This window comes from Lampris incognitus, chromosome 6, assembly GCF_029633865.1.
Source record: "Lampris incognitus isolate fLamInc1 chromosome 6, fLamInc1.hap2, whole genome shotgun sequence".
NCBI classification, from domain to species: domain Eukaryota; kingdom Metazoa; phylum Chordata; class Actinopteri; order Lampriformes; family Lampridae; genus Lampris; species Lampris incognitus.
The window spans coordinates 16,562,458-16,590,025 of record NC_079216.1 but is presented as its reverse complement, the minus strand read 5'-3'; the positions used below and the strand labels follow the sequence as shown (position 1 = coordinate 16,590,025).

The 27,568-nt window shown below is 44.3% G+C and overlaps 1 protein-coding gene across 1 annotated transcript in view; it reads left to right on the top strand.

Annotated features, from left to right (window-relative positions):
• The window catches only part of glg1a (golgi glycoprotein 1a), a 43,207-nt gene extending 18,020 nt beyond the window's left edge, over nt 1-25,187 (top strand). Inside the window, exons 9-26 of the mRNA XM_056281512.1 lie at nt 2,351-2,472; nt 2,659-2,760; nt 4,377-4,530; nt 5,619-5,756; nt 7,898-7,984; nt 8,127-8,189; nt 8,348-8,461; nt 8,898-8,986; nt 10,365-10,482; nt 12,986-13,078; nt 14,220-14,357; nt 15,380-15,503; nt 15,801-15,943; nt 17,862-17,963; nt 18,640-18,747; nt 19,331-19,451; nt 20,928-21,034; nt 22,516-25,187. Coding sequence (XP_056137487.1) covers nt 2,351-2,472; nt 2,659-2,760; nt 4,377-4,530; nt 5,619-5,756; nt 7,898-7,984; nt 8,127-8,189; nt 8,348-8,461; nt 8,898-8,986; nt 10,365-10,482; nt 12,986-13,078; nt 14,220-14,357; nt 15,380-15,503; nt 15,801-15,943; nt 17,862-17,963; nt 18,640-18,747; nt 19,331-19,451; nt 20,928-21,034; nt 22,516-22,683 — 2,091 coding nt within the window. The 3' untranslated portion in view covers nt 22,684-25,187. The remainder of the gene's footprint in view (nt 1-2,350; nt 2,473-2,658; nt 2,761-4,376; nt 4,531-5,618; nt 5,757-7,897; nt 7,985-8,126; nt 8,190-8,347; nt 8,462-8,897; nt 8,987-10,364; nt 10,483-12,985; nt 13,079-14,219; nt 14,358-15,379; nt 15,504-15,800; nt 15,944-17,861; nt 17,964-18,639; nt 18,748-19,330; nt 19,452-20,927; nt 21,035-22,515) is intronic.
• The last annotated feature ends 2,381 nt before the right edge of the window (nt 25,188-27,568 follow it).

Genomic DNA, 27,568 nt, shown 5'->3' with positions numbered 1-27,568 from the left:
ATAATCCTATATTTTGGTACAGCACTGGTGTCAAATACAGTAACATAGTGGTTTAGACAAAATAAAGCAATAATAGTAGAACTATAAGAGTGCACTTAGTAGAGTGCAGATCTCCACCAGGCGTATCTCCCCTTCTCCAGTGCTCAGACTTGGCAACAAACCACCCCTTTTTTCACCTAAAATACGGAGGCACTGTCTGTATTTCCCCTTCTGCAGTGCTCGGACTTGGGCGAAAAACCAGCTGAAGAGTTAGTACTCAGTTGCGGTATAAAACAGGTTTTTAAAGGTTTTGAATCACCGCAACCACGGGAGGTTCTTGATCGTACAGTCATAACGGCACAAAAATTATTAGGCTGACATGCGCAGTAGTATGTGAGATTAACAGCAGACAGATGCGCGCAGAAAAACCTTTGCGCAGCACTGAGGTCGTCTGAATGGGAAAAATGGGAGAAGAAAACGTTTTTAACATGCATTGGTCAAGCTGAAAAAAATCTACCTAATAAAAGTGTTTTGCCTGTCAGTCTGTGGATGTGCAGTCTCAAGTCAAGTCAGTTTTATTTGTATGGTCGAATATTACAAATTTGCCTCAGTGGGCTTTACAGCAATACAGCAGCCTGTCCTTTGACCCTCGCATCAGATAAGGAACAACCCCCCCCCCCCCCAAAAAAAAAGCCTTTTAACGGGGAGGAAAAAAATAGGAAGAATCCTCAGGGAGAGCAACAGAGGAGGGATCTCTCTTCCAAGATGGACAGACGTGCAATGGATACTGTGTTTACACAATTTACAGAATACAACAATGGAAGAGGATAATAGAATTATAATGGAATTATAAAATATATGAAGAATATGATGAGGAGGATGCCAAGCAGTGTCCAGATGCCACCGGAACAGCCCAGAATCTGAACCATGTGACCAGCATCACCATGTAGACCTGACAGGAGGACAGACTACACATGCACACCGAGGAGACTCACATCACACCACTTGCATACACGGGAGAAGAGGCAAGAGAAAACATCACTCACACATTGGCGTGAGAGATGGATAGAACACTAAAACAGGATAACGAAATTATATGGATTTATAAGGTGTATAAAAAATGTGAGGAGGAGGATGCCAAGCAGTGTCCAGGTGGCGACCACCGTCACCATGGAGACCTGGGAGGAGGACAGACTGCACGGGCACACGGGAGACTCATCACACCATTCACATACACAGCAGAAGAGAAAGGAGAACACCATTCAGAGAGAGAAAAGGCATGTGAGAGAAGAGAACAGCTTGCAATAGTCAATAATCTATACTCTATAATCTCGTCAGCAGAACAGTCCTTGGTAAATTCATTGAGACAGAAACTGACCCGCCATGCAGTACAGGTTGTGAAGTACTCAATTTAAAGGCAACTAATTGTAGGCTAAGGCAAAAAGATGAGTTTTAAGTTTGGATTTAAGGGATTCAATGGACTCTGATTGTCTGATGGCAGCAGGCAGGTTACTCCACAAGAACGGGGCTCGATAGGAAAAGGTCCTGCCACCAGCTGACTTCTTTTTAACTTTGGGTGCACACAGGAGCCTTGTATTTTGAGAGCGAAGAGCTCAAGATGGAATGTACAGTTTAAGGAGATCAGACAGGTAAGATGGGGCAAGCGACCCCATCTTACCTGATTTAGGATTTTATAAGTCAGCAGAAGCACCTTGAAGTCTGATCCAACATGGATAGGAAGCCAGTGAAGGGAGGCAAGAATTGGTGTAATATGGTCAGATTTTCTAGTTTTAGTTAGGATTCTAGCTGCAGCATTCTGAACCATCTGAAGACTTTTAGTACTAGCATGTGGCAGACCTGAAAACAGAACATTACAGTAATCAAGTCTGGATGAAACAAATGCATGTATTAGAGTCTCTGTGTCAGGCAAGGACAGGAAAGACCGAATTTGAGCTGGTCCTTAAGTGAAAAAAGGAAGTCTTGGTATCAAAGGAAAGAGGCTGGGATCAAGTGTAACACCAAGATTTTTGGCCGCCACACTTGGTGAAATCACAGAGTTGTTGATTGTTATTGTTACTTGATAAAGCAGGAAATTTAGTGACATCCAATAAACTTTGATCTTGACTAAAGACCTAAAGATAAATCCTGAACTTAGCTGGACAAATAGTTTTATGAATTAGTCATGTCAGTCAGCCATTCCTCACTGCTGTTCGCCTCAGAGAAACATGGTTTAATCTGTGTGTGTGTGTGTGTGTGTGTGTGTGTGTGTGTGTGTGTGTGTGTGTGTGTGTGTGTGTGTGTGTGTGTGTGTGTGTGTGTGTGTGTGTGTGTGTGTGTGTGTGTGTGTGTGTGTGTGTTTATCTCTGCTCAGCTACAAACCCTCATCCAGGAAGCCGACCCAGGGGCTGACTACCGGATTGATCGGGCTCTTAATGAAGCGTGTGAATCCGTCATCCAGACAGCATGCAAACACATTCGCAATGGGGACCCCATGTGAGTGTCTTTCTGTCTCTCTAATCTAATCTTGTATGTATGACTTCCAGCTCTGTTCATTTCTCTAGGCTGGACAATGATAAAGGTCTTATGGGAGATGTTTCAGAAGAGTGCTCCCTCTGGAAATAGGGTAGATGTGTATCTGGAGGGTATGATGTGTGAATAAATGTCTCTTTCTTCCTGTAGGATTCTGTCATGTCTCATGGAGCACCTCTACACAGAAAAGATGGTGGAGGATTGTGAGCACAGACTGCTGGAGCTGCAATACTTCATAGCCAGAGACTGGAAGTGAGTACCACTGTCCAAGAAATGGGTCCTGCTATTCAGGCCACAGTGACCAATGAATTTCAAAATCCCATGTTGTTTGTTGGTTGTTTTTAACCATTAAACCAGCCAAATATAATTTGGAGTAGTACAGAACGGAACCTCCATTGTTCATGTTGAAGTTCAAGTTCAAATTGTATTCTCTTGAGTATTTAGAATACAATGAAATTCTTGTGCTTTGGCTGTATCTGCCTTATCACAGGGGACACAAGGACAAAGAACACCAGGACATGCCATCTCAAAAAAACATAACTATGTACACAATGAATTTTTACCTCATGTACACGATAATACAACAATGTAAGGTGCATATGGGTGCAACCTAACTGCCTGTGAAAAGAAACTGTTACTGAGATGGGTGTTGTGTGATATGATGCTCTTGTAGTGTTTTTTAGATGAAAATAGCGAGAACAGAACATGAGCGGGGTGGCTGGTGTCCTTAATGACGTTTTGGGCTTTCCTTTTGCAGCGAGTGGTATAAATATTATGAAGCTGTAGTAGTTTTGCTGCTGTCGTTACAGTCCTTTGCAGCAGTCTGTAGTCCTGAGCAGTTAGGTTCCCAAACCACACTGTGATACAGCCTGTCAAGACACACTCCATGGTACTGAGATAAAAGTTCATAAGAGTTTTGGTTCTCATACCAAAACTCTTGAGACGCCTCAGAAAATAGTCTCTGCTGTGCCTTCTTGAGGATTAAATTAGTGTTGAGAGACCATGTGAGGGTGTCTGTGATGTATAAACCGAGAAATCTAAAACTGTCCACAATTTCAACAGATGACCCATTGATGGAAATAGGAATGTGATTTCCGCTGGTCTTTCTAAAGTCAACAATGATATCTTTTGTCTTATTGACATTTAGAAGGGTTGTTATCATGGGACCATGTGGTTAAATCTTCCATTTCCCTCCTATAGACTCTCTCATCACTGTCATTTATTAGTCCAATCACTGTGGTGTCATCTGCAAATTTAATGATGATGCTGTTGTTGTCGTCATATTTGGCTAGACAGTCGTGTGTAAACAGACTCTATAATAGGGGACTGAGACAGCAGCCCTGAGGTGCACTGGTCCTAAGAACTAATGTGGATGAGCATGTTTTACCTGTTCTCACAGTCTGGCGCCTGCCTCTCAGGAAATCAAATAGCAAATTACAGATAGAGTTGCCCAGACCAAGACTGTAATCAATAAACAATATTCTGACAGGTATTTTTCTTTTCAAGGTGTACTAAAGCGGTATGCAGAGCAAGTGAGATAGCATCATCTACAGATCTATTGGAACAGTAGACAAACTGTAATGGGTCAAGGGGTGTAGGAATGTTACTTTTTATATATGATATTACCAATCTTTCCAGACACTTCATAATAACAGAGGTCAAAGCAACAGGTCGATAATCGTTAAGGCAAGAGACAGGTGTTTTCTTATGTACAGGCACAAATGTGGTTTTCTTAAAACACAGTGGAACCGCACACGGTTTAAAAATTCTGAAAAAACCCTTGACATTTGTAAAGCTAAACACAACAACTGATGTCCAACATATTCCTGTACATATGTGAAGGGTCAAAATCAGTGTGTCATTCCCAGACTTGACCCCATCTTGTATAAGAAGTGCCAGGGTGATGCCTCCCGGCTGTGCCATGCCCACGGTTGGAACCAGACCAGTGAGATGATGCCACCAGGCACCATCTTCTCCTGCCTCTACCGCCACGCTTACCGCTCGAGTGAGCAGGGCAGACGGGTATGACTGAACACTTGCAATACCACCACCTCCATTAACTCCTGCCTGCTTTCTATTGCCCTCTCTCCCTTACACTCTTCCTCTATCTATTCCTCCTCTTTTTCATAAACAACTTTTCTCTGCCTCTTCTCCACTTTGTCTTTCTCTCCGTTACCTCTTAACTCATCCATAATCATTCTATTTCTGTCATTTCTGCATAATTATTCTCTTTCCTGGTCACTTTTTTTTTATCCATGATCATTCGCTCTCCCTCTCTGTCACCTCATCATTCTCTCTCATGCTATTCTTCTCCTGTCCTGGTTAACTGTCTTACCATTCACAATAATTAACCCTTCTCATGGTCACTTGTTATAAATCAGGATCACTCTCACTGTCATTCTTCATCATTTGTGGGACAAAATTTGTTTTATCAGCTGTCAAGATTACCATCTTTCTGCTCCTTGACCTCCTTGCTATTGGTTTCTTATGTTGTTGGTAGGAAATAAAACCTCTGCCATTTCAAGATAACAACATAATTGCAATGCCTTAAGTGAACACATACCACAAATGTTCTGAGTGGGGAGATACAGATTACATGGAAACTCTCTTAAACTGACAATAGATCATTCTCATAGTTCCCAGAAGGGAAGTCTGAAGGAGGAGGCCATGGGCAGTGAGTGTATTTACTGTTGGAATACAACAGCTCTAATGACTTGGCGAATCAGCTGCAATATTGACAATTAAAAGAAACTATGGATGGAACATTCACACCTATTGTGACTAATGTATGGAAGGTTAATGATTGTAGAATTAATTTTCTGTTGTCAGTGCATGCATGACTTGATTTTGTTCTTTTCAGTTGCTGAAGTGGGTTTCTGTAATGAACTATGAGTAGCAATTGTGGTCCGTGAATGGTGGGTAATATTTCTGTAAAGAATATGTACCATATTTCTAATGCAACATTAAGAATCAGGTGCTATATTCTGAATTATTTTAAGTCATACAGTCAATACCACATTACTTGTTTTCTGCTCTCAAGGTTCCATGGCATTGTAATACTATTACTGGTTTTTAGTTTGTGTTTGCTGAGGTGATGTCCTCTCCTACAGCTCTCTCGGGACTGTAAAGTGGAGGTGCAGAGGATTCTCCACCAAAGGGCGCTGGATGTGAAGCTGGACCCAGAGCTGCAGAGGCGCTGTATGACCGATCTGGGAAAGTGGTGCAGTGAAAAAACGGAGGCTGGACAGGTGAGACCTTACACACCTGCAAGGTCCATCTCTTCTTGACGGGCTGCATGTCCACTACAAACCTCCTCACAACACTATTTGGTCTCTCCTGACTGTCAACTAAAAGGAGGTTCTACTGTACTACATTATGGCTGATGTTACACGTGAAACTTTTACACAACTTGGTCACATGCAACTGAGTTTTGTCATTAGCATTATGTATCAGCTCTTGCAAGTAGCTGAAAAGTTGCAAGAAACTTGTTGAAAGTTGAAGTTGAAACTGTTTCAGCTTGATTCAACAAGGTTCATGCAACAACCAATCAGAGCATACCTGTTGTTTGATGTCACTTCACTCCGCAAATCTGACCCATTCTGTTCTTTTACGCTTTCAAAACCTGACCTTAAAACCGCGATGGAGACATCTAACAGCATGGAACTTACACAGGGATATTTGTTTGATTTAATATTTTGAAGGTGAGTCAGTTTAATGTAATTAGTCCGGTTTTTGGTAGAAGATTTACCAACTGTGTTTGTTACTAAGTAACGTTAATCAACAGTAATCAACGTTAATATGTAGACCGTTAACTTAGCTTATTATTGGTAACCGTAACAGCCAGTGGCAGTGAAGCCAATATTTACAAATGGCATCAACTTGCAACAATAATAACCAATTCTAAACAAAATAACTCTGTTACATTTATTCATTTATTCTGACTCTCATTGACTGTTGCATGTAGTTTTGATTGCATTTAGAGTAACATTTAGTTGCACAAACATTATGCAACTTGCAACTCATAAATCCAACCAAGTTGCATAAAAAGTTTCATGTGTAATGTAGGCCTAACAGCTTACTGTATAGCTAGAAGTTTTTACAGCAGTTACACCTTTAGAGGATTGTCCTGTAAGATGTACTGCCAAGCACTGACAGTGATGTTAAAACTACTTATCTAAATAAAGAGTGCCCAATAGAGCACAAAGGTCTTTATATAAAAATTCATAATCGAAAAGTTTTCTTTAAAAGTAGTGGACAAGCATAAAAAGGAGGAAACTCTGCGTCCGGGTGGTGTGGCGGTCTATTCCATTGCCTACCAACACGGCGATCGCCGGTTAGAATCCCTGTGTTACCTTCGGCTTGGTTGGGCGTCCCCCCACAGGCACAATTGGCCATGTGTGTGTGTGGGAAGCCGGATGTGGGTATGTGTCCTGGTCGCTGCAGTAGTGCCTCCTCTGGTTGGTCAGGGGGGGAGGGAGAACTGAGGGGGAATAGCGTGATCCTCCCACGCACTACATCCCCCAGGTGAAACTCTTCACTGTCAGGTGAAAAGAAGCGGCTGGCGACAATACATGTATCGGAGGAGACGTGGTAGTCTGCAGCCCTCCCCAGCTCGGCAGAGGAGGTGGAGCAGTGACCGGGACAGCTTGGAAGAGTGGGGTAATTGGCCAAGTACAATTGGGGAGAAAAGGGGGAAGAATAAAAAAAAAAAAGGGGGGGGCCCTTACCAAGTTTCCTGTTCCCTACAAGCACTGCCATGATAACCAAACTTTCTGAGAATGCATAGTCAGCCATGCACAATGGGAATTGTCACTATGGTTGAAATAGTTTGTTCACCCGTTAAGACAACCATGACTAATGATTATTTCTAGCTGTCATGTTTACCCCCCCCCCCCCCGTATTTTGACATCATTAATTACATCAATACAACATCATAGTCATGCCATACTCACCACTTTTGCTCTGTTTCTTATTTTAAAGCTGAAATTCACAATTTTTCTCCCTTAATTACTCATCCATCTGTGCAAAAATACTTTTCAAAAATATTATGAATTATACTACCGAGAGGAAAAAGGAACAAATTACAATATTTGCCTGTCTCAAAGCCATTGTTCTTTCTTTGGTTGTGGTAAATAAAAGCCCTGGCCACTCTGACATGGTAACTAAGAATGAATCAGTCCCATCAACTTTAGAGGACATTGTTTTGCCTGCCCCACCCAACAGAGGAACTGTATTAAAATACCCCACAGACCACAGAATAACCAAAAGAAGAGCAAAGCACATCAGTAAGGAAAAGATCATGTGCACAGTGAGCTCATCAAAAGCATCTTGGCTTGTATCTGAATGCTGTGATTGACAACTGGGTTTTTTTGGGGGTGGGGTAATGCAGGAGTTGGAGTGTCTTCAGGACCACCTGGAGGACCTGGTGTTAGATTGCAGAGGAGTGGTGGCAAACCTGACGGAGCTGGAGTCCGAGGCAAGATAACTTTATAATAAACAAAGCTGGAGTCTCAGGTAATCTAGCTCTGTATAATATACAGAGCTGGAGTCTGAGGTAAGCCATTTCAGACATCCCAGAAATCTCCAGCCTATGTTTTTCTAATAAGCCCTTCTCACAGGATATCCAGATTGAGGCGCTGTTGATGAGAGCCTGTGATCCGGTCATTCAATCCCACTGTCATGTAAGCATCTCGGTCTCTTTCTCTCTCTGCAATTTCTGACCTCTGTGAGAGTCACACATACAGGTTTGGAGACTTGACATTTTTTTTTTTTTGGTTAGGGGCTGTTGACATATGATGTGTGTGTGTTTGTCTGATCTGTCTTTGTCTCTGTCCCTTAGGAGGTGGCAGATAATCAGATAGACACAGGCGACCTTATGGAGTGCCTGGTTCAGAATAAACATCAGAAGGAGATGAATGACAAGTGTGCCGTGGGAGTCACCCACTTCCAGCTGGTGAGTCTGCAGGAGGAGCATCTCTCTCCTCAGGACTGTTTGCCAGAGACATGATTAACTCGCTCTCTTGCTGAAATCTTGACTGTGAACTTGTGGAATCATAAATTCAGTATTTTATGATGAGTTTTTATTTATTTATTTATTTATTTGGATTTTACAGGGTTGATAGAGAATTCCACCAGAGGTGTGGAAGAGGGGAAATTAGATGCTAGTTTTCAGATCTTTATGAGTTTGAGTCCAAAGTAAAGCTTGTTCCTGGCAAGCAATGTACATTTTATTATGGTATCATATTTTTTGGTAGACTTTATTCTACACAAAAGTGTCTATCAGGGAGATATTCCCCCTAAGAAGACACTTCTCACTACTGTGATTTATATCTTCAGTATATTCAAAAAGACAAATGTGCATATCAAATGTGTTTCTCTGTCAACTGCAGATCCAGATCAAAGAATTCCGTTTCTCCTACAAGTTCAAGATAGCCTGCAAGGAGGATGTACTGAAACTCTGCCCCAACATCAAGAAGAAGTAAGGGACAGATATTTGATTATAAAATGAAATTTGTATAAAAAAGCATACTCGAGTCCAAAGATGGTGTTATTGTCAAGACCAGTGGCTTAACTTGCTTTTTTTGTCTAAGAATCCTAGTGGCTTGTTAATCCCAGAGACCAACTGCCACATAACGATTTTACTAGCCAGAGAGAACACTTTAAGAATAGAACAAAGCCGGGGTCTGCGGTGGTGTAGCGGTCTAAGCATCGGCTCTGTGTCGATGCAGTTGCCCACTGGGGACCGGGGTTCACGCCCCGGTCTCGTCAGATCCGACTATGGCCGGACTCGACGAAGCAGCAATAATTGGCAACGCTGTCTTTGGGAGGGGGGCGGAGTCGGCTTGTGTTCGTCACATGAATGTGTCTCTGTGTGTGTGGGGAAAAAGCAGTGGTTCGACCTTGATTCACCTTGTCGCGAAAGTGGGGAGGCATCTCCTTCAAGACTGCCGGCTGGTGAGATGCAGTTGGCGAATCCATGCAGTGTGAGGGTGGGAGTTTGAACTAAAATAGGGATCGATTGGCCACTAAATTGGGAGAAAATCAGAAATAAATTATAAAAAAAAAAAGGAGAGAGAATAGAATAGAACAAAGCCACCGTTGCCTACCAACACGGGGATCGCCGGTTCGAATCCCCGTGTTACCTCAGGCTTGGTCGGGTGTCCCCACAGACACAGTTGGCCGTGTCTGCAGGTGGGAAGCCGGATGTGGGTATGTGTCCTGGTCACTGCACTTGCACCTCCTCTGGTTGGTCGGGGCGCCTGTTTGGGGGGGAGGGGGAACTTGGGGGAATAGCATGATCCTCCCATGTGCTTCGTCCCCCTGGTGAAACTCCTCACTGTCAGGTGAAAAGAAGCGGCTGGTGACTCCACGTGTATCGGAGGAGGTATGTGGTAGTCTTCAGCCCTCCCTGGATCGGCAGAGGGGTGTAGTAGAGACCGGGATGGCCCCGTAGAGTGGGGTAATTGGCCAAGTACAATTGGGAAGAAAAAAAAGCCCCCCCCCCCCCCCAAAAAAAAAAAAGAAAAAAGGAAAAAAATTAGAACAAAGCCTCTAGATAGTGGCTGGTCGTCTGTCAAAGTGGCTGATACGGTAGACTTGCTTACTAGACACAAAATTTACAAGCTGATAGTAATGTTCTACCATGGCTTACTTGTATTGCTAAATGGTGGTGGTCAGGAGAGTCGAGCATTGTTGCACATAGAACCTGTAAACTCGTATTCAAAATCTGCTGACATGCTTCAGCGAACCTTAGTGTTGTAGAATTAGGTTGTACTTAACACACAGACTTCTGATATGCTGACTTGATGTGGAGGCAGTGATGGAGTATTGTGTATCCACTCCTCTTCTCCCGTCAGGGTGGATGTGGTGATCTGCCTGAGTACCACAGTGAGGAATGACACCCTGCAGGACGTGAAGGAGCAGCGTGTCTCCGTCAAGTGCCGTAAGCAGCTCCGTGTGGAGGAGCTGGAGATGGTATGTTACCTAACACCAAGTCCATGCTTTGCTTAACAGACATCGATAAAACAAGATGCAGAACCTAGGCAGACAAGTACAAGTGAAATATATAGGGCCTCGCCAAAGCTCAAGAGCACTTAACAGAGTAAAAGATCAGTAGAGCAAAAAAAGAAGAAAAAAAGGCAACAATTAAAGAAAGAATAGAACAGTTGAAGGGGCATGAAGCAAAAACAATTGAATGATTAAAATCACAACTCTAAAAGGGAACAAAAGTAAGAAAGCTTTTGATTCAGCAACCATAATGGGTGGTCCCGTCTGAAATTTACCACTGCCATCTGGACAGTTTTGTTAAAAACAATTCTGTATTAAGAGGAACTTGGTAACGGTGTGAGACGGTTGCAAAAAACATCTTTTGTTGTTGGGTGGAACCACTGGGTGGTACTCCCTCACAATATTGTCACTCCCCTCAACAACTCTGTCAGTGTACTGCTCTACACACTTCAAATTTCCTGAGCCAGAGAACTTCAAGTTTTACCAAGATAAGGAAAAAAAAATCAAGTCATCACTTCTTTGCATCATGCAAATGCTGCAACTGTTGCATCACTTGTGAATTCTGTTTTAGTTTTAACGTGTTTTCATTTCAGGAAATCATTCCCAATTATTTACATGACGGCAGGAGCGGTCACAAGCTTGTATGCTTTCCGGACTATAACGCCTATCCTCTGTCTGTTATTGTGAAAAGTTTCCCCTGGTCTCTCATCCTCCCACACTCTCAACAACCACTCTCCTCTCATTTCCCATTCAGTGCACGCAGGCGTGCACACACACACATAGGAACAGTACTGCCACAGCTTCAGGACATTTACACCACCTGCTGCAGAAGGAAGGCCCTAAGTGTCATTAAGGACACCAGCCACCCAGCACATGGTGTGTTCTCACTCCTCTCCTCAGGACAGTGCTTGCAGAGCATCAGCTCAGGCCAGCTGCCTCAAAGACAGTTTTTACACCACACCCAGGCGGTCAGAGTAATGAAAAGGAGGCGCCTACATAACCTCAGTGTGGGATTTCTAATTTCTTATTTATTGTTTTTATTATTTATTTCCTTAAGGGCTGAGAGCCAGGGCACATGCATTTCATTGCATTTGAAGGTACATGGTACTTTTTATATGTACATGTTAATTAAGTGAAACTTGAACTTGGAGAAAGTATATAAAAAAATTATAGTATCTGTATAGGAGTACTCGCTGCCCTCCCCAACAACGACGTCATCGTCCATCACGATGTTTCATTGTGGACATCGTCATATGTATGTGTGTATATATAGGGTTATATGAAGTGTATGTGAGAACTGTGGACTAGTAGGAGACCTACTTCCACATGTGACTCAGAAGCAGCTCGTGGCTCAATGCTCAAACATCAATTGAAGGAAGCTACTGTCACAACTTGAGAGGGAGAAGCTCCAACAGGATGACTATACAATTCAGCACCCTGAAGGGCTGCCCAGGAGGCAGGAGATACATGAGGACATACTCCAACCAGCTGAAACTATCCTACCAGCCATGACAGCGGAAGCTACTGAGGTTCAAATGAGAGAATCCTGGCCAGAATGAAGCCATTCAACCCTGGTCTCTGCTTCCATGACTTGGTGAAAAAGTGCCATCACAAAGCCTGCTTGCAGATGAGAACACAGCCTTATGCAATATCTCGACAGCCACCATAACAGAGACCAACTAGCATGTATATACCACTGTAACCATAATCCTGGAGAGTCAGGATTACGCTAGTGACTGATGTAGCAATCCCGAGCGACAGCGACATCAGGAAGAAAGAGCATGAGAAGCTAAAGAAATACCAAGAGCTGAAGGAAGAACTAGATCGGCTGTGAAGGTCAAATCCACAGTAGTCCCAGTGGTAATAGGAGCACTAGGGGCTGTGACCCCCCCCCCCCACTGGGAGAGTGGTTCCAGCAGATTCCAGGAACAACATCTGAGGTCTCTGTCCAGAAGAGTGCAGTCCTAGGAACTGTTGAGATACTGCACACAACCCTCAAACTCCCAGGCCTCTGGTAGAGGACCCAAGCTTGAGGAAGAGACACACCGCCCGAAAAAGATATGCAGAAATACCATATTTAAGAATCCAGCTGAGGTTCAGCATGTTGAACTGTTTGGGAATGTAAAGTATACAAATAATATAGCCTAATAATATAGATTCTTATTAATTTAGACAACAAAATTGTGAAACACAATATGACAATATCTGAATTTTATCCCGATACGATACCATTGAATGACAATAAATGTAAAATTATTGTCCAGCCCTATTTAATCTTAATCCAACAGCAAGACGAGTCCTGATGGGAAGTTTTAAATTCTGCTATTTTGGTTTTATTATATAATTTTCATCTTGCCCTGCCGATGTTTCTAGAAAGCCATGTTTCTTTGGCTCACCAGGACATAGTTGTCTGTTCTCTGTTCATTATCTGTCTGAATCCGCTAATCCTTACTGTGAATCTCTCCCCCAGTCAGAGGACATCCGTCTGGAGCCGGAGCTGTACGACTCCTGTAAACAGGACATTAACAAGCTGTGTCAGAATGTCGCTTTTGGAAATGCACAGGTCAGTTTTGCTCCAGGGATATCCTGAGAATTGACATTTTGGCCTTAATCATTTCCTGTGAAATCGTTTATTCCGTTTAAGATCAAATCTTATTGGTGGGAAAAATGGTTTTTAGTTTTGGTCTAAATAAACACGGTTCTCCATACAGGCTTGGAAAATAATTTAAAGTTTTCCAGGTCATGAAAAATTGGATAATGACACAAAGTCTGGAAAAATCCTCAGGTTGGTAACATCACACAACATGAGACCTACAAAGGGAAATATTGTAATATTAGCTGCAAATGTACAAAAATGTTCAACTATAAAACAATATGGTGTAGCTGACAGTTGCGTTGTTATGTTAGTTGTTGTGTAATAATGTGTAACTCCTGAGATATGGTCAAGTTGGTTATATTTCTAGTCGATGACAGCAAACATCCTGGAATTGTGTGGAATTTACACGTGGACGCAATGAACTTTGGTAGTAGGGACCCTAGTTGCCTTAGTCATAGTCTCAAATCTCCAGCAGAGAGCAGTGTTGCTCCATTCAATAGGGCTGCTAGCCCTATTAAAAGCTGCAATCCTGAAGATCATCGTTTTTGTTTCCGACTGTGGCGATGCTGGCAGTTGTGTTGGTGCTGGTGTAAGTCCCACTCCATTTGAAATGAAATGGTCACCAGTGTTGTTGTTGTTGTCGGCACGTTTCTCACCCCTAAATAGAAAAACATGGTTGAACATGGTTTAGCTGTTGAGATCTTGTTACCTTTATAGGTTTGCCTCTTCTTCAAACTTTTCACTGCCCTACCCTCTTCTTCTGCATCTGGCCATGGAAGTGATTGTTTTCTGGGGCAGCTCCTCTCCAACATTAACCATTGAAATGAGCAAATACACAAGCGCTCATAATTTGGACATTTGTGAGTTGTCTTAAATACTCCAGTGATTTGAAAGCATCAGAATTGGCATTTTCCTGTAAATCTTAGATCGCCGCTTTAACGCTGCAGATTCAAGTTTTCAACATGAATAAAGTTTGATTAACACTTAATTGGCAGTTTTACTGTATAAATCAGGATCTCCCGTAGCACAGTATAGATCATAAACAAAACACTGTCTCTTGGCTTCACTCTTACTCACTCTCACTTTACCTGTCTGTGTCTGTCTCTAGGTGATAGAGTGTCTGAAGGAAAATAAGCAAAAGTTGTCTCAGCGTTGCCACCAGCGTGTGTTTAAACTTCAAGAGGTGGAGATGATGGATCCAGAGCTGGACTACCAGCTGATGAGAGTCTGCAAGCATATGATCAGGGTAAGACAGAGACTGCATGTCGGTGCCACCCAGAACAGCTCCCAGTGGGTACAGCATCATTATCCTACTTCTATGGGGAGCACCATTAGTATTGCTTTATTAGTAGAATTAGAATGAGTACTTGAGTTAAATATTTCAAGGGAGTGCATTCTTTGTAGATTGTAGGAGTTTTGGGTGTGCCAAATTTCTACTAGTAATGAAGTTTACCAACTTAGACCTGGGCCTGGTGGCGCAGTGGTTAGCGCGGTCGCCTCACAGCAAGAAGGTCCTGTGTTCGAGCCCCCGAGGTAGTCCAACCTTGGGGGTCATCCCGGGTCGTCTTCTGTGTGGAGTTTGCATGTTCTCCCTGTGTGGGTTTCCTCCGGGGGCTCCGGTTTCCTCCCACAGTCCAAAGACATGTAGGTCAGGTGAATCGGCTGTACTAAAATTGTTCCTAGGTGTGTGTGTGTGTGTGTGTGTGTGTGTGTGTGTGTGTGTGTGTGTGTGTGTGTGTGTGTGGGACCTGTGATGGCCTGGCGGCCTGTCCAGGGTGTCTCCCCGCCTGCTGCCCAATGACTGCTGGGATAGGCTCCAGCATCCCCGTGACCCTGAGAGCAGGATAAGCGGTTTGGATAATGGATGGAACTTAGACTTGAGTTTTGTGTGGCTGTGGACAGATTATGGGTGTGTTTTTGTCTATGTGCTTGTTTGTGTCATGTTTACATCATTAAAAGGTCATTAATTGAGGCGGAAAAAGGACCATGAATGGAATTAGTTTGTCGAAGGTTTTTTTTTCTTTTTTTTTCCTGTTCAGTTTAGCAGCTATGGTGTTTGAATTAAAATGACCTTTTTTTGGAAGTACGAGTGACTCCTTGGTTTTGACCGTAGTATTTTTCAACAAACATGGATCTTTGAATACCCCTCCCACAGAGCCACTGGGTCTCTATGATCTACCAGTCCTTTGTCTCTTTCCCGAGAGAGAAATAGTGTGAGAAAGGGAGGTATAGAGGGGTTTGTGTGTAACAGCAGTTTGTTTGTTTCAGCGGTTCTGTACTGAGGCTGAGGGGAAGAACGTTCTTCAGTGTTTGAAACAGAACAAGAATAGTGAGCTGATGGATCCTAAATGTAAACAAATGATCACCAAGAGACAGATCACCCAGAATACAGGTATGTATTTACAAACTCACACACATGGAGAAATTACCCATCCAATACACAGTTAACTCGCATGTAATAAACACATACTTAGACTGAGGCACAGATGCATACAAACCTGAAACACAAGTCTACACTCACACGCAGAGGACGTAAGTATAGATACAAACACACACATATCTAGAACACAGGCCCACCCCTCTGTATGTGTACACACACACAAACACCCTCATCCCACCATCTCTCCAGATCCACTTTTTAGAGTGGTTAAGCCGAGTGACTGGTGCATGGCATATGTTTCCTGTTCAGACTACAGGCTAAACCCGGTTCTGAGGAAGTCCTGTAAGGCCGACATCCCAAAATTCTGCCAGGGCATCTTGAGTAAGGCAACCGGGGACAGCGAGCTGGAGGGCCAGGTCATCTCCTGCCTCAAACTGAAATATGCTGACCAGGTCAGTCACAGTCCACTGACACTAGCCTGCCTTGCCCTTCATGCCTCAGAAACTGTTTTTGTCACCTGTTTACTTGTCATTATTTTTGCCAAATTCTGGACTTAAGGCGACGGCCATTTCCCATCTGAGCCAGAGAGTGTTTGTTTAGTTGTGGTTTCTCGTCCTGTTATGGCCCTTATGGGTGGGCTTCGCCACTTTGGACCATGCTGTGGCAGCTAGTATGTTTAGCCAATTACAAGTAGGAGTTTTAAAGTGAATTTTTCTGTTTTCTGAGTGTCAACTCTACTTAAACCTAAATCATCTTCATGTGGTAAAGCCCACCTGCTGTGTACTCAAGGAAGTCAAAATCAATGCAATGCTATCATCTGCTACTGTTGTCGTACCTAGGTCTTCAGCCAGTTAGCCATAAATTGATATCTAGATTAAGTTTGGGACATGTCGGCTGTGTTCACACTTGCAGCTCAAATCTGAGTTTTGTCATATTCATAATGGAGTCTGGTTACTTTCATGAAGTCTGGACAGAAAACCCCCCCACATGGAAACTGATTTTTGCAAGTCAGATGTAAACCACATGCATAGGTGATCACAGAAAGTTGAATCAGCCCATCTGGACACAACTTTTATTGGAAGAAATTTTTCATCACTCATCTAAGTGACCTCTTCAGTCTCAGCTGACTGCAGGTATCCCCACCCTTATAAACAATACAGTGGCACAACAACAGAAAGCAACGACCAGTGTCATATGCAAATTACCATGACCGTTAACTAGAGTCACAATAGCCATGTGTACTATTCACAGAGGATTGGAGAATAGTTGGAATCACAATATTGTAAGATGGCGACAGATGTACTCTTAGCGCCCCTCCCAAAAGAGGTCACTTAGATGAGTGATGAAACATTTCTCCCAATAAACGTGTCCAGATGAACCGATTCAACTTTCTGTGATTTCCTTACCTGGATTATTGAGCATGCATAAAGACATTCATAGGTACGTAGTTTGAAATGGGATACACATCACAATTCTAGATCTGTGTCTGTCTGGCCACTGAAGTTGTATTTCGCACTGGCCTTGACATCACTTTCAGTGTAATCTAACGAAGTGACGAGACAATGGCATAGCTATGTGAGATTACTCACAATATATGACAAACCCTGCAAAGAACAGGAAACCCCATCATGTCTGCCATCATGTGGCTATACCTTACGTAACACGTTAGATACAGAGTGACCCAGCTGTGACTGCGGCACAAAACAAGGCTGTATACATATAACGATCTCCTCTTTTGCTGATGCTGTCTGGTATGAGTTCTTCACCGCGACTAGACATTAGATGCATTAGATGCAATAGCCTGCAGCTTGGTGTTTTGGTTCGCTAAACACACGGATTCTGCTTTTTTCATTACCATGACAACCAATCCAGATAAGTTAATGATGCCTGAACACACAAATCCAGCCTGATCACTTGCAAACAAGTGTGGACAGTAGGTCCCAAAGGTCATATTTGAGAAACAAATCAGATTTGCCGGCCGTCTAAACATAGCATTGGTACAATCCTCTTTGGCATATTATTCAAATGCTGGATTCAGAATTATTTCATTTTCTAAGTTGATCTGAAAAATCTGATCTGTCAAACACTGACACAAATATTCAATGTACATGAATTAATCTTGATATTGGTTCAGAGGCGTATCGACAGCTAACGTAGTACCACAGTACATACTGACACACATTACAGTACCTCCAACAGTGAATTTCCACAGTGCAAACTTATACACTCAGGATAGAGACCATACAGATGACCCTATGTATAACCAGTAGATTATACATATCTCTACTTTCTCTGTAATCTAACCAGCCAGCGGTGGTTTGATATTATGGGTTGGGTGTTGACTGGGCTGTCATGTCTATCTCCTGCCAGCGTTTGTCTCCAGACTGTGAGGACCAGATCAGGGTGATCCTTCAGGAGTCTGCTCTGGACTACAGACTGGACCCACAGCTGCAGCTCCACTGCACCCAGGAGGTGGGAGTTTTGTCCACATCTTAATCGCATCCACATTTCCAAGTCCTTTAGCTGATTCATCTCATCCAGGGAGCTATGGCACAAATTAATCATCCTCATAGTTTGCTTGATGTTGTGTGTTATTTTTAAAAGGGGGGAGAGATGGAATATGTGTGTGGGTTGGAGACTCAGGAGAAATTTCCAGCATATTTGTCATATGTCACTCAATCAAGGTTTATTTATATAGCATTTTGTACATAGCATATAGCATAGCATATTTATATAGCATTTTGTGGGCTCCAGCATCCCCGTGACCCTGAGAACAGGATAAGTGGTTTGTTTAATGGATGGATGGATGGATTTTGTACATGAAAATGTAATGCACTTTACATGAGAAAAGATGAAATAGCAGAAATACATAGGGTAAGGAAAAAAATGCATAGAATATACATACAAACATGTATGTTTTGGGTGGTGGTGGTGGGGGGGAGCTAAGAGTACATCTGTCGCCATCTTACAGTGCTGTGATTGCAACTACTCCCCAATCCTCTGTGAATAGTACACATGGCCTTTGAAACTCTAGCTGATGGTCACAGTAATTTGCATATGAAACTGATCGCTGTTTTCGGGCGTTATGCCACTTTTTTGTTTATAAGGGTGGGGATACCCGCAGTTCACTAGTGTGTGTTTGTGTTAGATTTCTCGGTTGTGTCCAGAGGAGGCAGCAGCCCAGGAACAGACGGGTCAGGTTGAGGAGTGTCTGAAGGTCAACCTGTTGAAGATCAAACAAGAGGCTTGTAAGAAGGTACCGTACAGCAGAACATCACAGGGCAGGTTTCAGCACAACACTTGCACCAAGCTTGGGATCATTGGTACCGCAGAAAGCCATCTGTATGGGTCTCAATTTGAAACCCTACACTACCTTGAAAAGGAGATGTTTTATCTCAGTTGGTTTATCCTACTGTTAAATTTCCATTTCAATTGCAACACCAGCTGATTTCACGGAGTAGTACCCTTGCAACCAGATGGGAGGACTAATGGATGATATCGGCTTGTGCAGTGTTGGGCTGAAATGAAAACCTGGGTGGCAGCGAATGGGGTCAGCTAACAAAAACATTTTAAGCAACAACATAACTTGCAACAAAAAAAAAAGGTTTCAACCATCCACAACAGAATGACTTGCATGTAATACCGATATTCTGTCTTCTTGTAGACTGTTATATCTTGGAACTATTTTGTTTCTTCAAGGGTCAAAGCTTGACTCATTTCTGAAGATTTAGCAAATTTTTTTTTCATATTGAGCAATAAACACTGGATAGTAGTGTCTGCAAGGTGAATATGTACAGCTTTATTAATTTATTTATCCCTTCACTTCCTCTGCCTTGCAGGAGGTGCTGAATATGTTAAAGGAGAGTAAGGCAGACATCTTTGTTGACCCTGTCCTCCACACAGCCTGCGCCCTGGATATCAAACACCACTGCGCTGCTATCCCACCTGGCCGCGGACGCCGTAAGTTACTAAACACACTCTAGGGCCGTAGATTTATATTATATTTATAGAATAAATCATAATGTTATTAGGGCAGCATGGTGGCCCAGTGGTTAGCACTATTGCCTCACAGCAAGAAGGTCCGGGGTTCGAACCCCAGGATGTCCCAGGTCCTTTCTGTGTGGAGTTCGCATGTTCTCCCCGTGTCTGCGTGGGTTTCCTCCGGGTGCTCCGGTTTCCTCCCACCATCAAAAAGACATGCATGTTAGGGTTAATACTCCTGCCTGTACCCTGAGCAAGGCAATGGAAAGAAGAACTGGAGTTGGTCCCTGGGCGCTGCAGCTGCCCGCTGCTCCTACACAATAGGATGGGTTAAATGCAGAGAACGAAGTCATTGTAAGAATATAATGTCAAATAAAGTGGTTCTCCTCTTTCTTTCTTATTCTACCCATTTTTACAATATTAATTATTTGTGGTAGCCAGTTGTGTTCCATTCGTAATTTCTTTTCAAGACTTAATAAAAGTGAAATGTGGGGAGAGAAATTAGTTGTTAACCACTGGAACTGAAAATGGGAAATGCAGGGAAACAGAGTCAGGGAACCTCCTCGTTTTGAGAAGCTTTCACGAAACTCCTATCCTCTCAGGGAAATCACTGCTAATTCATTTCTCAGGGGTCGCCACAGCGGATTTTGTAGTTTCCATCGGTACCCCCGGGGTTCGAACCCAGCACCTTCTTGCTGTGAGGCGACCGCGCTAACCACTGCGCCACTGCGGGGTAGTCCTATCTTGGGTGTCGTCCCGGGTCGTCCTCTGTGTGGCATTTGCATGTTCTCCCCGTGTCTGCATGGGTTTCCTCTGGGGGCTCCGGTTTCCTCCCACAGTCCAAAGACATGTAGGTCAGGTGAATCGGCCATACTAAATTGTCCCTAGGTGTGAATGTGTCGGCCCTGTGATAGACTGGAAGCCTGCCCAGGGTGTCTCCCCAGCTGCCGCCCAATGACTGCTGGGCCAGGCTTCAGCATTCCGCGACCCGAATTCGGATAAGCGGCTTAGATAATGAATGGATGGATGTTAGTATGGCTATTTAGAGGGTGTTATGGAGTCATAATGCTGCAGTTGTGTGCACACACATGCATGCACACATACACACCCTGACTGAGGACTTGTCATTTTAAGATTACCATGTCACGTTGGTCCACATCCCACGTAGACTTTACCGTAATGTTTTTTTTTTTAAGTTCAGCTCATCCATGAAACTGTTAACCAACGGGTTTGTCCCAAATCAGGTTAGCACAGTGATATCATGGAAAGGAATTAAAATGATTTTGACATATTAGACAGAAAAAACTTCCACAAAAAAAACGCCCTCTAAAGCAGAACAGGCACCAGCACAGAAGCAGCAGGGTGGGTCAGATGACTTGGGTAACGTGCCGCCTGTAGCAAAAACAGGAAGCGCTAGTCGATCCACTTTTTATATTTGTTTTTACTTTTAATCAGAGATGTCATGTCTAATGGAGGCCCTGCAGGACAAGCGGGTTCGTCTCCAACCTGAATGTAAGAAGAGACTACAGGACCGCATTGACATGTGGAGCTACGCTGCCAAGGTACACAAACGCCACACCACACCTGTGCTCTCCACCGCACTAGCATCTCTATATACACAGTGTACCACACCTTAAATCTGTATATTATAACTCAAACTCACGGCACTAAACACAGGGGATTTCTTGAACTCTGACCCTTGTCTGCCTGTCTCCACAAGGACTGTGTATTGAATGCGATACTTTTAAGGGTACCGACCATTATGTCGGTACTACTAATGTTGGTACCGTGAGAGCGGGTTGTGTTGTGAATTACAATGAATATTGATAAGATTCTTTATGAGCCTTTGGAAAAATCCCTCCTAGTTTACCGCTTGTTACAAGTGTGCATCTGGATGAGAAAGTATACGCTAGGAAGATGAGGGCGTCCGGGTAGCGTAGCGGTCTATTCCGTCGCCTACCAACATGGGGATTGCCGGTTCGAATCCCCGTGTTACCTCCGGCTTGGTCAGGCATCCCTGCAGACACAATTGGCCGTGTCTGCGAGTGGGAAGCCGGATGTGAGTATGTGTCCTGGTCACCGCACTAGCGCCTCCTCTGGTCAGTCGGGGCCCCTGTTCGGGGGTGGGGGACTGGGAGGAATAGCGTGATCCTCCCACGCACTGCTTCCCCCTGGTGAAACTCCTCACTGTCAGGTGAAAAGAAGCAGCTGGCAACTCCACATGTGTCGGAGGAGGCATGTGGTAGTCTTCTGCCTGGAGCAACGATTGGGACGGCTCAGAAGAGTGGGGTAATTGGCCAAAGACAATTGAGGAGAAAAAGGGGGGGGGGCAGCAAAGAACAGAAAACAAACAAAAACCTCAAACCAGGTTTAAGTACAAAGGCCATGTTTTTTTGTGTACTTAATGCTGCTAGTACTCCCCCCCCCCCCCCAATGATACCAAATTGAGTTGATTTGTTCTTTTCAGTGGCTGTAGTCTTTTCCATGTTCAAATAATAACACGTGTCTTTCTTCCAGTGTAGTACTGTATGTGTATGTGGATCTCCAGTGTTGGAGTATCAGTTTCTTAAATACAGTTGATGAAAAAAGAATAATCTGACTCCAGGGGTCCCTCACTGCATCCTGTCACATATCTTGATTCAGAGATACGCCTAGGATGTGCTGGGACACATCATCATCGTTGTTTTCTGAGGTCCTCAGTTGTTTCGGATCTTTCAACACCACACATCCTCGATCAGGCCCAAAAAAGTTAGAAACCACGTCAAACAGATAGATTCTTCTGGTAAAGTTGATAGGAAGGATTCATCCATTTAATCAAGTCAGTCTTCATATTATTGAGTAACAAAATAAAATGTTCCGTATTACAAATCCTAAATATTTGATACTGGTTGTCCACTTAAATGTTCCTGAACTTAGTTTTTACAACTGAAATTACATTTTTGTTATTACAGAGAGAGTAAAGTACCAATAAAAGGTACCACTGGGTACTAGTATCTGTTCAAATGTGAGCAGTACCTAACAATAGTCTCCGCCTACTTCCTAGGTTGCTCCAGCCGAAGGCTTCTCAGACCTGGCCAATCAGGTGTTGACCTCGCCGTCCAAGAACTACATCCTGGCCATGATCGGCCTAGGCGTGTCTGTGCTCTTCCTTATGGGCCTGCTTTGCGGTCGCATCACCAAGCGAGTCACCCAGGAACTGAAGGACAGGTAGACCCAGCCGGATCCCTGGGGTCACAACACGTCTGCAAGAGAACCCACACCACAGACAGGCCCTCTCGCTGGCTCTCAACAGTACCCCAGTGATTGTCCTCCTCCACCCATTTCTCCCCTCCCTCCCCTCCCCTGCTCTTCCTTGCTCCTCCCCTCTCTTGCTCTGGTTTTTAGTGCTTAGTTTCTTTTTCTCATTGACTTTGCTCCTCAGTCTTGTGAAGCACACGGAGTGCTCTCACATTGCCTTTGGGAGGTCCGTATTGGAATGACGTTATCCAGAATCCTCCAGGCTTAGTCTCCAAACTGCTGATATGAAAGTGGACGTGACGCATGTGAAGTTGACAAGCCTTGAAGCCCCTCCTCCATTCTAGTCCCCTCAGCCGCTACAGGAAATGCCTATGAAACCCCAAACACACTAGAGGGCTTTTTTTCCTTCTTCTCAGTGTTGTCCCTCTTTCATACCTGATAGAGAAGCAGTATTTCTGCTGGGGGAGGGGAGTGGGGGGGTCACATTAAGTGTTGTGGGGGAGAAAAGCTCATCTGTTGAGCAGTTAAATGACTCAATACCGCAGCGTGTGTGTGTGTGTGTGTGTGTGTGTGTGTGTGTGTGTGTGTGTGTGCGTGCGTGCGTGCGTGCGTGCGTGCGTGCGTGCGTGCGTGCGTGCGTGCGTGCGTGCGTGCGTGTGTGCGTATAGGTCAGGGGGATCCAAGCTGTCTTTCTATCATATGTTTTTCATCTCTTGAGAGTTTTAAGGGTGTTTCATTTTTGATATTTCACTTTGCCGGTGTGTATGTGTGTTAGTTTGAATTTTGCCATGGGACTGCCAGGCGGGCGGTAGGAACCAGCCCTCCACTGAGCCACTGAGGAGAGCCACCTTTCAGACAAAACTTTATCAGACTCACTGCTAGCTCCTTTTAGAACAGGTTGCTCAATTTCTAGCCACTTTGTGGGCAGACCTGGCAACCTCAGCTCTCCTCTTGGCATCCGGTTTCCCCTGTGCCAAACACATTTCCTGTTGCTCCTAATTCAGCCAAGCCAGGGCAGGAAAAACCCTCTTTCACCATTAAGCCAGAGAGTCGGGTTTTTTGGAATAGACTAGGACTTGAACATGATGGCGGCTCACCCAGTGGCCGCCAGTTTAGCAGTCCTTGCCAAGCTACAGCAGCGTCTGACTTGAAGCTGGTATTTTCCCACCCTGGTGAGGTACTTCCAGAACGGGCTGTTTGGGTGAAAAAAGGTTAGCATCACGCTAGCTGCCTGGAAACACCAGGTCTAGTTTCTGTTGTTGGTCACATCATTGTCACACATCCTGATAGACTGATAGATCCAGTCCAGAGTCTCCAGTCAAGAGTCTCCCAGTCCAGAGTCTCCCAGGTTAACCTGACGCGGAGACTTGCTGAGGACAAGCTTTTTAACGTTTTCAGAACATCCCAGTTCCCCAGAGCCCAGTTTGCACAGTTGTTGCAGGTTTTATACCAGGGGTCTGAGTCGGTATCATCTTAGTTGGTACATAAAAGCTGAGAGAAATGCAAATCAAGAAAATAAAAAGTAAAAAAAAAGATGCTAGATTATTTTAGAGATGTGAACATTTTTGTTTTAAGATGATACTGGAATCATTGCACATTTTGCGTTCTTTTTTTTATATCTATATATATCTATATAAATATATATTGTTTTGTCATAGCCTTATTTATTTGTTTACTAATGGTCAAAGTTTGTGAGTCCTTTTTTTTTACAGTTTGAATGTTCTCTTGTTGCCTTGTTGCTCCGCTGCCTGAGAGCATCCCTCGTTTCCGTGGCGACTGTCCGTTTGCCTCAGTGGCGCGAGACGGAGACCGCCAAGTCCGTCTCCACCTCAAAGTACACAACATTTCGTCGATGGCGTCCAACTTCACCTGCTTGCACTAGTAGAAATCAAACGACTCACCTCCTAAAAAAAGTTAGATCTCTAATATCGACACACGCGTGCTGTATCGGGTGAACAACAGGAACAATGTATCATGCTTTCGTTTGAAGTTGCCATTGCTTTGCGTGGATTGGTAAGCGCTGTTCTCCACATGTGTAAATAAGACCCTCTGAAATTGGCTTGTCGAAATGCCTTTTGCTGAACCATCACATGTTGATTTGTCGAAGTGTGCCTACTCTCACCTCCCCGCTGAGAGAACCCCCCCCCCCCCCACGGACCACATGACTCCAACAGCAAGCAAGCGTGTGTGTGTGTGTGTGTGTGTGTGTGTGTGTGTGTGTGTGTGTGTCGGTGTGTCGGTGTATTGGAAAGGGTGTATGCATGTTGCACACCCTGTTTGGATGTTATTTTGGAGAACGGCGCCTCTCTCAGAGAGACCGTGCGTGCCATCTTCAAATTGTTTTATCTATCGATTCCTAGCTGTTTTTTTTAAATTCGTTTGTTTTGTTTGTTTGTTTTTTTGTCCGAAGTGACCAGAACTATGACATAGTACATATGATTAAGATTATGATGAAAAAGCTGGGTTTTTTTTTTTTTTTTTTTTGTAAAGCTGTTTGTGTATGAATCTGTGGAGGTGTGTGCAGGAGTCATACTGATGCCCTCCCTTGTCGGCTTCTCTGTTCTTTCAGTTTTCTGTACAGTTTGTTAATAATAAAGTCTGCAGGTTTTTACTCCTCTGTCCTGACTCCTCATTTTAACTTTCACTGTGAGTGGATTCTGCTGCCTACTTTGTCTGATGGTTGTTCTGCAAAAGTGGACATCCCCCCCCTTTTTCCCCCTCCCTAATTGTACTTGGCCAATTACTCCACACTTCCGAGCCGTCCCAGTTGCTGCTCCACCCCCTCTGCCGATCCGGAGAGGACTGCAGACTACCACATGCCTCCTCCCAGTCGCCAGCCGCCTCTTTTCACCTGACAGTGAGGCGTTTCACCAGGGGGACGTAGCGCGTGGGAGGAACACGCTATTCCCCCCAGCCCAGGCGCCCCGACCGACCAGAGGAGGCGCTAGTGCAGTGACCAGGACACATACCTACATCCGGCTTCCCACCCACAGACACGGCCAGTTGTGTCTGTAGGGACGCCCGACCAAGCCGGAGGTAACACGGGGATTCGAACCGCCGGTCCCCGTGTTGGTAGGCAACGGAATAGACCGCTACGCTATCCGGACGCCCGAAAGTGGACGTTATAATTCTATTTATTTATTTATTTTTTTGGTTCAGCTTCTAGATCACATCCATCCATCCAACCATTATCTGAACCACTTATGCTGCTCTCAGGGTCGCTGGGATGCTGGAGCCTATCCCAGCAGTCATAGGGTGGTAGGCGAGGAGACACCCTGGACAGGCCGCCAGGCCGTCACACAGGGCCAACACACACACACACACACACACACACACACACACACACACACACACACACACACACACACACACACACACCTACGTAGCGGCAATTTGGTGCGGCCGATTCACCTGACCTACATGTCTTTGGACTGTGGGAGGAAACCCACGCAGACACGGGGACAACATGCAAACTCCACACAGAGGACGACCTGGAACAACCCCCAAGGTTGGACTCCCCCGGGGCTCGAACCCAGAACCTTCTTGCTGTGAGGTGACCGCGCTAACCCCTGTGCCCAGATCACAGCCTCCTGATAAAATTGTTGAATTTCTGTTCTCAGCGAAATTTCTGGGCCCCTCTTTGTCAGCCAGCGCAGTACAGGCACCAAAAATAATCTAGTGACCCCCCCCCCACACACACACACACACACACACACACACACACTGGTGGAAATATTTTTGGTCAGCAAAACATTACACGTGTTATTTAAAACCAATCATTAATGGTCACTTTAAAAATCCAGACAGAGAAGGGATTCACTACAACATATATTAATAACTTTCATATTGAGTCTTGAGGTCCTCGCCCTGACAGATATGAGCAAAGCCGTGATGGGCTGGATGATACATGTTGTGGGCAGAGTGCAGCAATGGGGAGACGGAGAGATCGAGTCGAGCGAAGTGCGTTTACTCGCCACACGAAACAACGCCGACACACAGCACAAGCTCCCGTGGCAGCGAGCTAACAGCTAGGCCGTGGAAAACAGCGCCCCCTGCTGGGAAACTAAGCAGTGCTTACGTCAGAACTCCGGACGTCTTCCTTAATGAGCTGTTCTGAAATGACACAAAATGCCTGTCATTGCCCACAGATGCAACGACTTTCCGAGAGACTCAGAAGTACCCTTTTTATACCTTGGACTCCAGGGGGAGGACATGAAGTATATGGAATCGAACACAAGAGAATTTGTTTGTATACTTGGAGACTTATAAGAACTACAGCTTATACAACAAACCCTTGTCATATGTCATTTATTGAATAGTTTGTACAATGCATTTGTTTTGTAAATGGAATATGCAAGACAGTGTGGTATATAGAGTCATGTCACAGATACCATACTGTACTTTGTCAAATAATGTAAATATGCCTACATGTAATAGGGTGGGTGTAGTACAACACAGGTCATATTGTGTCAGCATAGTATCGTGCAACTATTCTAATAAAGTATCTGACAGTTATTTTGTGTCTTTATGATGTCGATGGAAACGCTCTTCGTAGCGTGGTGATCACTTTACCACAAGCAGGACATCTTGTCTTGTTACACGTACATGCACATGTGTTACATGGCCGCAATCTGCGATCCAGTCCTTCTGCTTGCAGCATGCATAGCACGTGAAATCCGTGTCGGAGGATATCTCAAGAGGTCTGTAATAACAGGCGTCCTCTCTGCAAATACCACATGCCCTACGACCTTCTCTTTTCAGTTGTGCCAAACATGCTGTACAACACAGGTGTCCACAGTTAAGGTATGCATTGGCAGTGTTATAACAGCAGTAGCAAGCAAAGGGGTCGATGGGCTCCA